The 11,799-nt window shown below is 41.5% G+C and overlaps 1 protein-coding gene across 1 annotated transcript in view; it reads left to right on the top strand.

Moving 5' to 3' along the window:
• Positions 1–806: 806 nt before the first annotated feature.
• The window catches only part of LOC112234581 (delta-type opioid receptor-like), a 31,450-nt gene continuing 20,457 nt past the window's right edge, over positions 807–11,799 (top strand). The window contains exon 1 of the mRNA XM_024402769.2: positions 807–1,525. Coding sequence (XP_024258537.1) covers positions 1,281–1,525 — 245 coding nt within the window. The 5' untranslated portion in view covers positions 807–1,280. The remainder of the gene's footprint in view (positions 1,526–11,799) is intronic.

Here is an 11,799-nt window from a genome sequence, read left to right as displayed (position 1 = left end):
CCCATTACGAATACATAGGAAGGTTGATAGGGCCGCACGGCAAGGCCCTTGTTACACCGAAGTAACTAAAATCCTAAAGTACTCTGCCTAGCCAGAGGACGGGGTAGAGGCTTTTGCTGCAGGTATTGGGCAAAAGTCAGCACCGTGACACATGGACATATGTTTTGATGTAACTAAAAACTGTGCTTGTGATCTACAGCAGTGATATATTTTAATAATAACACCACACAAGCAGTTTGTATATTATTCAAAACAGAGGACTCACTGTGGCATTTGTCCTAACTTAATCAAATGTTTTTGAGTGTCGCAACTGCAGCTGCTTTGTTCTGTAAACTATGTTCGGCCTTCAACACGTTAACAAATGAATGTCATTCACTTAACATTTCCCAGAAACAGCAATGTAACACAGAGTTACATTACCATGATTCAAATCAATGCCCATTGGATTATAGGAGTGGGTACCAGACCTCTTTCACTTATGATGCAACACAAAACATTAAATATAAGAATACCTCAAATCATTCTACAAGTGTCAAAAGGAGATTACGTGCGTAAAAGTGTTATGTGTGATCTACTATGTAGATACAGTACGTGATCAAGCATTACACTGCACTGGGAGTTAGTGAAACCTTGTATAATGCTTTGACTGTTGGTGCATGAAGTGCACCTGTTGCTTAAGAGGATACCACCTCCTCCACCGCCCTCATCATCACCAACACCACCACCACATTGTTGTACAATTGTAGCCTATATCTTTCTGATATTGGTAGCTTGCTACTAGCCTACACTTTCAACGAGACTTTCAATTGTAGCCTATATGCCAGGGTCTATAGCTGCGCTTCAGATTGACCTGCGGCTGGGTTTGGAGTTTGAAAAATGTATGCAGTCTACTGTAGCGCACTTAAATTAAGTCATTAAAAAAATTATATACAGACAATTACCACTTTCTAACCACTTTCTAACGCCCGTGCGTCGGGTGGTTCATGGAGTGACGTCATTTTTTGATAAATTGAGAAAAAGCATTAAGGGAAATTGGTAATATTCATTCATGTTCATCTTCCTTCCGTCACTCGTGTTTACGGGTACTTAACGTGGTGTGACACAAAAGCGCCTTCAAACTCACACTGTGCAGCCTGGAAGGTGAGAGAATCGTTGCAGAATTTCTTGTGCTGAGCGCCTCAGCACAGACAGATTCAGTGGACCTGCAACAAAAAGCCATACAGCAAGTCGCGCCAGTGATAGCCTACATTTCAAATCAACACATCATTATTCAGTGGACGATGGGAAGCGGTGGCAACACATCGGACATTCCGTACTATTTCTCACATTTGGCCATGATGAACAATAGTGTTTTTTGTCGGAACTTCAGCGATAACGTGAGTGTAGAGGCCAAATGTGAGAGAACAGACAACCTAGCCAAAGACTCGACACCAGTGATCATCGCGATTATAATCACGACTCTTTACTCTATCGTGTGTGTGCTTGGTCTGGTGGGGAACGTACTCGTCATGTATGTCATTATCAGGTAAGATATCACAAACTAATCCCATGTTTTATAGTCTACACTGCCCTGACAATTGTCCAGATGTTTGTTAAATCCTAGCCTAGTCTAGGTTAGTCTTTGTAAATTTCAAAGTAATAGGGACATCAATGGACAGTAACCCGACATAAACGGGGACATCATGAGTAACTTGTTGCCTTTTAAATCATGTAGAATAGTATGTGGTAAATTGAAAGAAACAGGTTGTTTATAGATGAATATGGCACCCTGCTCAATAATTAATCTGAACAGAGCATGTGAAGGAATGGCACCGGTAGTGAGGCGCATGTAAATCATGATATTGACCTGCAAATTGCTACATTATTTAGCCTGTGTAATTCATTAGGGAATTCATTACAACATGTGCTGAAGGCCATCATAAAAATAAAGCATATTGCATTATTTGTGTCAATAGGCAGAGCATTGCACCATGGGTAATCTCATGTAGCCTAGTCAGAATAAAATGCTGCAAGAAAAAGCATTGCAATCACATGTTAATCAGACAATTACAATTTACAACTCCAGTTGTTAAGGAATTTTGGCTAAAATGCAACGGATTTCCAGACCCTCATAGTCACCCTCATAACATTAGCTGCCATAGAAACCATTGTTGTGGCACAGTAGAAACAATTGGCTACATTTAAGCATATTTTGAGATATTTTGAGCATATGCCCCACCCTCCCAAAATGCATGTCAAATTGGCCAGAAAAATGACAAGGCCTGTTATTTTGCAATAATATTAAAGCAAAATACAGTAATGACAGGCTTAACAGGTACAATATAACAATGTGTAATTGCACTATTATTACATTATTACATATGGCTATATGTCAATAGTAGTATGGCCTATACCCTTTCAATGAAAAATGATTCGCTAGGGTAAAGGCTCATTAGAAATGTATTGTATGTGTAGCCCTTGATATGCCCTTGTGAGACTGAGCAGCAGTCTGGCCTGTATGGAGACATTGAGAGGATGGATTGGCTACGAGACTGCTGATAGCTTTCTGATTGACATGTGTACATGTGTAACAGTATAGCTTCCGTCCCTCTCCTCGTCCCATCCTTGGCTCGAACCAGGGACCCTCTGCACACATCAACAACAGCCACCCTCGAAGCATCGTTACCCATCGTGCCACAAAAGCTGTGGCCCTTGCAGAGCAAGGGGAACAACTACTTCAAGGCCTCAGAGCGAGTGACGTCACCAATTGAAACACTATTAGCGCGCACCACCGCTAACTAGCTAGCCATTTCACATCGGTTACACATGTTACTTTGTTACCGGTCCCAGCAGGCATCACACCATTTTCTATACAGACATATTATCTTTTAGTAACAGGTTTGTTGATTGAAGGGAGCTCATGCATCTTTTGGCATGCCTTTGCCAGAGATGTGTTTTTAATTAAACAGCTTCACTAATGTCCTTCATATTATACCAAAGGTGTTAAGAGCCTAAAGCTTTGAAACAGTTGAGTATCTCCAGTCACCAGCCACAATCCCACACTGTCATTGAAAGATGCTCAAGGCCAGCAGTAAATCAATGCTGTTTCTCAGAAATGTCTTCCTCAGCCGGGGTGGCCTTAGTAGCCCATCAGCATTCGCCTGCTTCTTTTAGTCTTTGACCAAAAGAGGAGATGACAACCAACTGATCTCTGCTGATGACATAGTAGTCTACGACTCCTGAGTAGAGTTCAGTTTTATCCAGAATAACTACTACCTCAGCTTGTCCAATAAGAACACAGATATTCATTAATCACAGCACAAGTTTCATTACGGTGTTCCCTACTGAACATGTGCCACATTGCCACACTTCACTATGACCCAGAGGCATGTAAGCTACATTAAGCACAACCTCAAGAGAGTCAACTCCCTTGGGGAATTCAGAATCCACTCACAAAGTCCTCCATTTACCCCAATGAACGCCGTGGTGGTGAACTGATTGGCATTATGATGAAACTTTTTTTTAAAGACATGTAGCCTGAGATTGCTGTGCATAACTCGTGAAAATCTTGCATTGACGTCAATGCATGATGTACACAAAATCAAGTTAGTCATTCCTATCTCAAATTTGGATTCTTTCCTAAGTGCGTACCAACTTAATAGCTCTAGTAACTGCAAAGACCTTTTGAACCTTTATATGTTCAAAACAGCTACACAGTGGACAATGTTCATGCTATTAACAACAACACCTAACCTACCCTCAATCTTCCACCAGATCAGCTCTTTCATCCAGAAACTCTCACAAGCACAAACAAATGACAATCAGTGTCACCCACAGAATGATATCTGCACGCTCATGTGGAAAATCCATTCCAGTTGGCAGAAAAACTGCAGGGAAAATAGTGCAGAGTGCTTTTTGTTGTCATGGAGACACCAAGGCTTTCTCTCTGACCATCCCTTCCCCCAGTCAGCCTACCAGACCATCCCTTCCCCCAGTCAGCCTACCAGACCATCCCTTCCCCCAGTCAGCCTACCAGACCATCCCTTCCCCCAGTCAGCCTACCAAACCATCCCTTCCCCCAGTCAGCCTACCAGACCATCAATTCCCCTAGTCAGGCTACCAGACCATTCCTTCCCCCAGTCAGCCTACCAAACCATCCCTTCCCCCAGTCAGCCTACCAGACCATCCCTTCCCCCAGTCAGCCTACCAGACCATCCCTTCCCCCAGTCAGCCTACCAGACCATCCCTTCCCCCAGTCAGCCTACCAGACCATCCCTTCCCCCAGTCCGCCTACCAAACCATCCCTTCCCCCAGTCAGCCTACCAGACCATCCCTCCCCACTTTCAGGCTACCAGACCATCCATTCCCCTAGTCAGCCTACCAGACCATCCATTCCCCCTGTCAGCCTACCAGACCATCCCTTCCCCCAGTCAGCCTCTTGCAGTACAATAAAACACCAGATGTGATCCATTCCCTGAATTGCTGTTAACACTTACATTTTTGGGTCACAAACAATGCATTCAAAAGGGTCATGTACCCTTCATGGCCATATGTTCCTTGATGAACAAAAACGGTGGTTTATTGTTGTCAGGCTAGTGCTTGTATTTTATCATCATTTTGAAGGGTGCAAAACATGACGAGGTAGGGAAATCAATTCAGGCTAACATGTCCCTCTATGCACAAACAAAATGAAAGATTTATCATTTAATTGTCCTCTTATCAACAGGTTGCTACAATGTATGCCTAATACGTCAGGTCCAAATATTTTAAGGATCACACCCTTTTTATCAATTTTCGCGTAAAATGACATACCCAAATCTAACTGCTTGTTGCTCAGGCCCTGAAGCAAGGATATCAATTTTCTTGGTACCGTTTGAAAGGAAACACTTTGAGGTATGAGGAAATGTGAAAGGAATGTAGGAGAATATAACACATTAGATCTGGTAAAAGATAATACAAAGAAAAAAACAACTTTTTTTGTACCATCATCTTTGAAATGCAAGAGAATTATTATTCCAGCCCCGTTGAAATGTAGATTTTGGCCCCTAGATGGAAGCAGTGTAGGTGCAATGTTTTAGACTGATCCAATGAACCGTTGTATTTTTGTTCAAAATTTTGTATCAAGACTGCCCAAAGGTGCCTAATTTGTTAATTAATAACTTTTCATGTTAAAAAATGTGCACTCTCCTCAAACATTAGCATGGTATTTGTTCACTGTAATAGCTACTGTAAATTGTACAGTGCAGTTAGATTAACAAGAATTTAAGCTTTCTGCCAATATCAGATATGTCTATGTCTTGGGAAATCTTCTTGTTACTTACAACCTCATGCTAATCATATTAGCCTATGTTAGCTCAACCATCCCACAGGGGACCCATCAATCCTGAAGAAGTTTTAAAGGAGGGTTCTGAGCAAAATGCCAAATAACTTTTTCTGTAAGTGTTACCTGATCAGTCATTCAACAACCCTTCAGTAATAACACATCTCATCTCCTCATTTCATGATGTTAGTTGGTTTCATAAAGCCACTTCAAATCGATACATTTTTTTGTTGTTGTAAGTGTTACCTGATCGATCATTCAACAACCCTTCAGCAATAACACATCTCATCTCCTCATTTCATGATGTTAGTTGGTTTCATAAAGCCACTTCAAAGACGTCCATGTGCTGGATGTTGTATGGGGATAGAAATTTGTTTGAATAGGCTCCACACAGTACTCTATGCCAAACAGCATCAGGTAAATGGGCAGAGAATACAGGTTAATACTAGTAGTTCCATCCTCTCAAACTCAAGTGAATAACATGTACAGTGAGTGAAAAAAGTATTTGATCCCCTGCTGATTTTGTACGTATGCCCACTGACAAAGAAATGATCAGTCTATAATTTTAATGGTAGGTTTATTTGAACAGTGAGAGACAACAACAACAAAAATCCAGAAAAACACATGTCAAAAATGTTATAAATCGATTTGCATTTTAATGAGGGAAATAAGTATTTGACCCCCTCTCAATCAGAAAGATTTCTGGCTCCCAGGTGTCTTTTATACAGGTAACGAGCTGAGATTAGGAGCACACTCTTAAAGGGAGTGCTCCTAATCTCAGCGTGTTACCTGTATAAAAGACACCTGTCCACAGAAGCAATCAATCAGATTCCAATCTCTCCACCATGGCCAAGACCAAAGAGCTCTCCAAGGATGTCAGGGACAAGATTGTAGACCTACACAAGGCTGGAATGGGCTACAATACCATCGCCAAGCAGCTTGGTGAGAAGGTGACAACAGTTGGTGCGATTATTCGCAAATGGAAGAAACACAAAAGAACTGTCAATCTCCCTCAGCCTGGGGATCCATGCAAGATCTCACCTCGTGGAGTTGCAATGATCATGAGAACGGTGAGGAATCAGCCCAGAACTACACGGGAGGATCTTGTCAATGATCTCAAGGCAGCTGGGACCATAGTCACCAAGAAAACAATTGGTAACACACTACGCCGTGAAGGACTGAAATCCTGCAGCGCCCGCAATGTCCCCCTGCTCAAGAAAGCACATATACATGCCCGTCTGAAGTTTTCCAATGAACATCTGAATGATTCAGAGGACAACTGGGTGAATGTGTTGTGGTCAGATGAGACCAAAATGGAGCTCTTTGGCATTAACTCAACTCGCCGTGTTTGGAGGAGGAGGAATGCTGCCTAGGACCCCAAGAACATCATCCCCATCGTCAAACATGGAGGTGGAAACATTATGCTTTGGGGGTGTTTTTCTGCTAAGGGGACAGGACAACTTCACCGCATCAAAGGGACGATGGATGGGGCCATGTACCGTCAAATCTTGGGTGAAAACCTCCTTCCCTCAGCCAGGGCATTGAAAATGGGTCGTGGATGGGTATTCCAGCATGACAATGACCCAAAACACACGGCCAAGGCAACAAAGGAACCGCTCAAGAAGAAGCACATTAAGTCCTGGAGTGGCCTAGCCAGTCTCCATACCTTAATCCCATAGAAAATTTGTGGAGGGAGCTGAAGGTTCGAGTTGCCAAACGTCAGCCTCAAAACCTTAATGACTTGGAGAAGATCTACAAAGAGGAGTGGGACAAAATCCCTCCTGAGATGTGTGCAAACCTGGTGGCCAACTAAAAGAAACATCTGACCTCTGTGATTGCCAACAAGGGTTTTGCCACCAAGTACTAAGTCATTATTGCAGAGGGGTCAAATACTTATTTCACTCATTAAAATGAAAATCAATTTATAAAATTTTTTGACATGCGTTTTTCTGAATTTTTTTGTTGTTATTCTGTCTCTCACTGTTCAAATAAACCTACCATTCAAATTATAGACTGATCATTTCTTTGTCAGTGGGCAAACATACCAAATCAGCAGGGGATCAAATACTTTTTTCCCTCACTGTATAGAATTGACGTCCACGCAAACTCAGCCACCTATATGGATCGCCAACAGGCAGCTTATGTCACACAGTTTTTGGCTCAATATATTGGCTCTCCTTATGATTAACGCATTCAGGGCAATCTCCATTTTCTTATGCTCAATTACCTTCTATCTTTATTAAGGGAGATTAACAATATTGGTCTTGAAAGGTCAGCAGTGGTGAACAATTGTATTTCCACCATTGCCTCCCTCCCATAGGGATTGTCTTTCCTCAAGGTAAGATGAGGACAAGAATAGGACTGCTCCTGAACAGTAAATGTGTCTTCACAATATGATTGATAGTAGTAGCTTTGTCAATGAATGCATGACTGACATTGATTCAGTCTCCACTCATTATATAGTACAGATGTGTGATATTAATTTGATCAGTTTTTCACAGCAACAGGAAATGTGAATTATTGTGTGAATTTGTATTAATGGGCATTTTTGTAAGGGTTAGTGCAAATCCAGTCTGACATTTTCAAGTGGAAGTTACACATTTTAGAAGCCTTTTTAAACCTCAAACAGAATACAAGTTTGCGTTCCCTGTCATGCAGGGTGATCAAATTAAGATAGTTCTTATCTTGGTTCTCTCCGCCATTGAAAGGATTACAATTCAGGAGATGCCGCAAAAAATGTCACACTTCAGAAAAAAAATGTGTTTTTAATTGGACTCATTACTGTTTTCTTTGGCTCCTATATTAACTGTAGATTTTGTGATGATGGTTTTTGAGAGAACATGTATTTGACATTTCCAACTGAATAATGTATTGTCCCTTCGACAAAGCTTTCCAGTTTTAAAACGCTGGAAAAAGAAAGACGTCAGAGTCTAAATTGCCCACTTTACATTTGAATATTCATCAGAACTTTAACTGGTTCGTACCAAAGGATCTCACCACATCGTTTCCATTATTTAGGTGGGGTCCTATGGGTATTAGGGAAATTGATTTCAATTCAAATGTTTAAAGAGGCCCATGTTAATTTTGGGGGGCTTTGGACCCCGCCTGAAACAATCTAGGAGAAACACTGTCTCAGCCTGAATGTAATGGAAGGTTGTATCAAATATTTTTTCGAACTAACCCAAGATAGACCACAGCCTGTTGTTTCCAATGGGAGCAAATTAATCATAGTGGGCAAAAAAACAAGCAAGGAGGTGGACAGAGCCAAGCACGAGCTAGCGAGATCTTATTGTCGCGTTCTCGCATGTATTTGCATATTTACATTAGGGAACGCCTACTCTGTGAAGTATTCGTGTGCAATAACTCAATTCACCCTTGCACTCCTTCTAAACAACACCATTTTTAGAAACTTTGGCAAACAGTAAAGTCTACTAAACCTATTCCAGTCTGTTCGTAACAGATTTTAGTTTTGGGAACAGAAAACTGTATTGAGATCCAATGTTTCATTAATGAGAAAATGTGTAGAATGTTGGCCAAAATCTCGATCCATCTTCTCCCACTGCCAGCCACTGGGCTTCTATATTTGGTGTTAAGTGGAAATGCCAACCGGATGCTTCAGATTTCTACTCTGGTGAAACATCTGGCTCATTGTTCTATCTGTGGCTGTATGATTTGATATAGGGAGAAGGTAATCACAAAAAGTTAGAGGCGATGTTCCGGTTGTTCCTTAGCAACAAGCCTTGATTGCTATAGGCTACCCAGCTGCGCTGTTTCTGTGGTTATACTACCATTCATTTCCTAAAATCGAACTGCATTTTGAGAGATAATCAATACTAACCAATGTTTTGTAAACAGGCTCACCATACCATAGTGTGTTACTGCTCTATATCCACACAATCGAAATGTTTTCAAATCAAATCACATTTTATTGGTCACATACACATATTTAGCAGATGTTATTGTGGGTGTAGCGAAATGCTTGTGTTCCTAGCTCCAACAGTGCAGTAGTATCCAGAAATTCACAACAATACACACAAATATAAAAGTAAAATAATCTAATTAAGAAATATATAAATATAAGAATGAGCAATGTCGGAGTGGCATTGACTAAAATACAGTAGAATAGAATACAGTATATACATATGAGATGAGTAAAGCAGTATGTAAACATTAAACATTATTCAAGTGACTAGTGTACCATTATTAAAGTAACCAGTGATTCCATGTCTATGTATATAGAGCAGCAGTCTCTAAGGTGCAGGGTTGAGTAACCGGGTGATAGCCGGTTAGGGGACAACATAAATTGCACTAGTGTGGCTCTGATGAGTTCAGAGCTATTGTGAAAAGGCTTGTTTATGTCTGCTCTATGTCAACTGTCACTATGCATGTGCATTAGGCCTTACAACATGCCATGCACAAAGGCCATTTGCAGAGCCGGCCCTTTGCCTTTTGGGGGCCCTAAGCAAGATTTGGTTGCTGGACCCCCCCACCTCACAGTCAAAACATTTTGGTGGCCCACCTCTTGACGGCGGAGATAAAAATGTAAGTTTTAAAGTTAATTTCCTGCAATTGGACACATTTTGCCATGGGGAGTGGAGAAAATGTAGCAGTTTTAAAGCAAGCTTTCTGCTATTATACACATTTTGCCACAACTTGTGCCATGTTAATGATATCTGAGTGAGAGTCACTATCAAAATCAATAGGGGCCCCCGGGAGGTCAGGGCACCTGCCCTGCATGCCTGGTTGGAATTCGGCCATGATTACTACACGTTTAGATTGCTGGCTAGACTCATTTACCAATCTAAAAATTGTTAGCTGACATGCTAATTAAGTGACTATCAGTGACTGACATAACAAGAGAAAAACTGCTGATGCACAACCAAATTTGCACCTAGTGCATTCTACTATTGTAACAATCAACAGTAAGTTGGGACCTCGACATAAGCTTATGTCGCTTATGCCTGGAGCCATGTGTCAGCGGTGAATATCCAAAAGTATTTGCAAATCCGTTCCACTAGACATCATCTGCTGAATAATGAGAAAAGACAGCTGGCTGCGCAGGGATATCTGCTCTATTTGATTGGAGGTAACTGCCAGATCATGTCTGCCAGTCGAGCGGACCATCACACTCAGTAATTGCAGAGGCAGTTACTATGAGGCAACTGAAGTGTTTTAGTGTTAAGCTGCTGTCTGTCTTAATCGATGCTGTGATGGCTGTGCTCCCTCTTTCATAGCGAACTGGTTTCCACTAGAGGCAGACAGCGCTGTTGCAGGAGGCGCCCTGTGCCATTGCTCCCTGCTACACACTTTTCTGCTGGACAGCAGGTAGCCAGCGGTTAAGAGCATTGGGCCAGTAACTAAAAGGTTGCTGGTTTGAATCTCAGAGTCGACTATGTAAAATATATTGTGCCCTTGAGCAAGGCACTTAACCCTGGTTGCTCTGGATAAGAGTGTCTGCTAAATGACAAAAATGAAAGATGTTGGGCAGGAGACTTCTCCTCCAATACACTACGGCCAAAGTCTGTGGGAACAGGTTGTTGTGTTGGCATCAAATGGATTTGTCCCCCAGCAGATGTTAGAGAGGTTTGATGGCTATTGAATTCTAAGGGCCTGACTCACCCATAATCACTAACCTCAAATCACAGCAGAGAGAGTCATTTCCAGAGGTGGAAAGAATCTGTTTTTGATGGTGTGCAACTGCCATCCTCTCTCCATGCTGCATCAGAGGGTTCATCATTCCTTTGATACATAAGAATAACTCTCCACCTCAAGGAATCTGGAGCCAGACTAAAGAATATTGGGAGATGATTCATCTGGGAATCCTTGATTATGGGGACAATTTCCTTAATGAGGAAGGACCAGTTAAATTCATCCAACTTACGAGAAAAAAAGGCTTTTGATGCACATTCGCTCTACTTGTAATTGGCTTGTCATCTAAAACCAGGAACAAATCTCTTATTGAAAAAAGGCACTAAAAGCTCATTTAACAGGATTGTGCACAGGGACTATTTCCATTCTGCTGTGTTATAACCATCAATCATTTTCTCTTTTCCTGTGAAATCTCTTGTGTGAGAGACAGGATGAGCATAGTAGAGCATTTAATATGAATAAGTGAACTCCAACCATAGCTGTCACTGTCGCCCATTACTGATTACTGATCATACTTCTGAACTTCCCTTCTGTTAGCACCCAAGGTCACATATGAGAATAATGAAATTCAAGGTCACATATGAGAGTAATGAAATCCAAGGTCACATATGAGAATAATGAAAACCGCAGAGCATGTTGGCATGGCTTTTTGTACACTCTGGGAGATTCATACATAGGTCCAGATAGGGCTGTGGCGGTCACAAAATTTTGTCAGCTGGTGATTGTCCAACAAATAACTGTCGGTCTCACGGTAATTTACTGTTAATCAACATAAACACATTTAGCATCTCATGGCTTCCACACTGTTGGCTGGCTTCCTGGCTTCCACACTGTAAAAAGTATAATAAATC

Source organism: Oncorhynchus tshawytscha, linkage group LG01 (assembly GCF_018296145.1).
Source record: "Oncorhynchus tshawytscha isolate Ot180627B linkage group LG01, Otsh_v2.0, whole genome shotgun sequence".
Taxonomy (NCBI): domain Eukaryota; kingdom Metazoa; phylum Chordata; class Actinopteri; order Salmoniformes; family Salmonidae; genus Oncorhynchus; species Oncorhynchus tshawytscha.
Note: the sequence above shows the minus strand (reverse complement) of the source record. Positions and strands in the feature narration are given on the sequence as shown.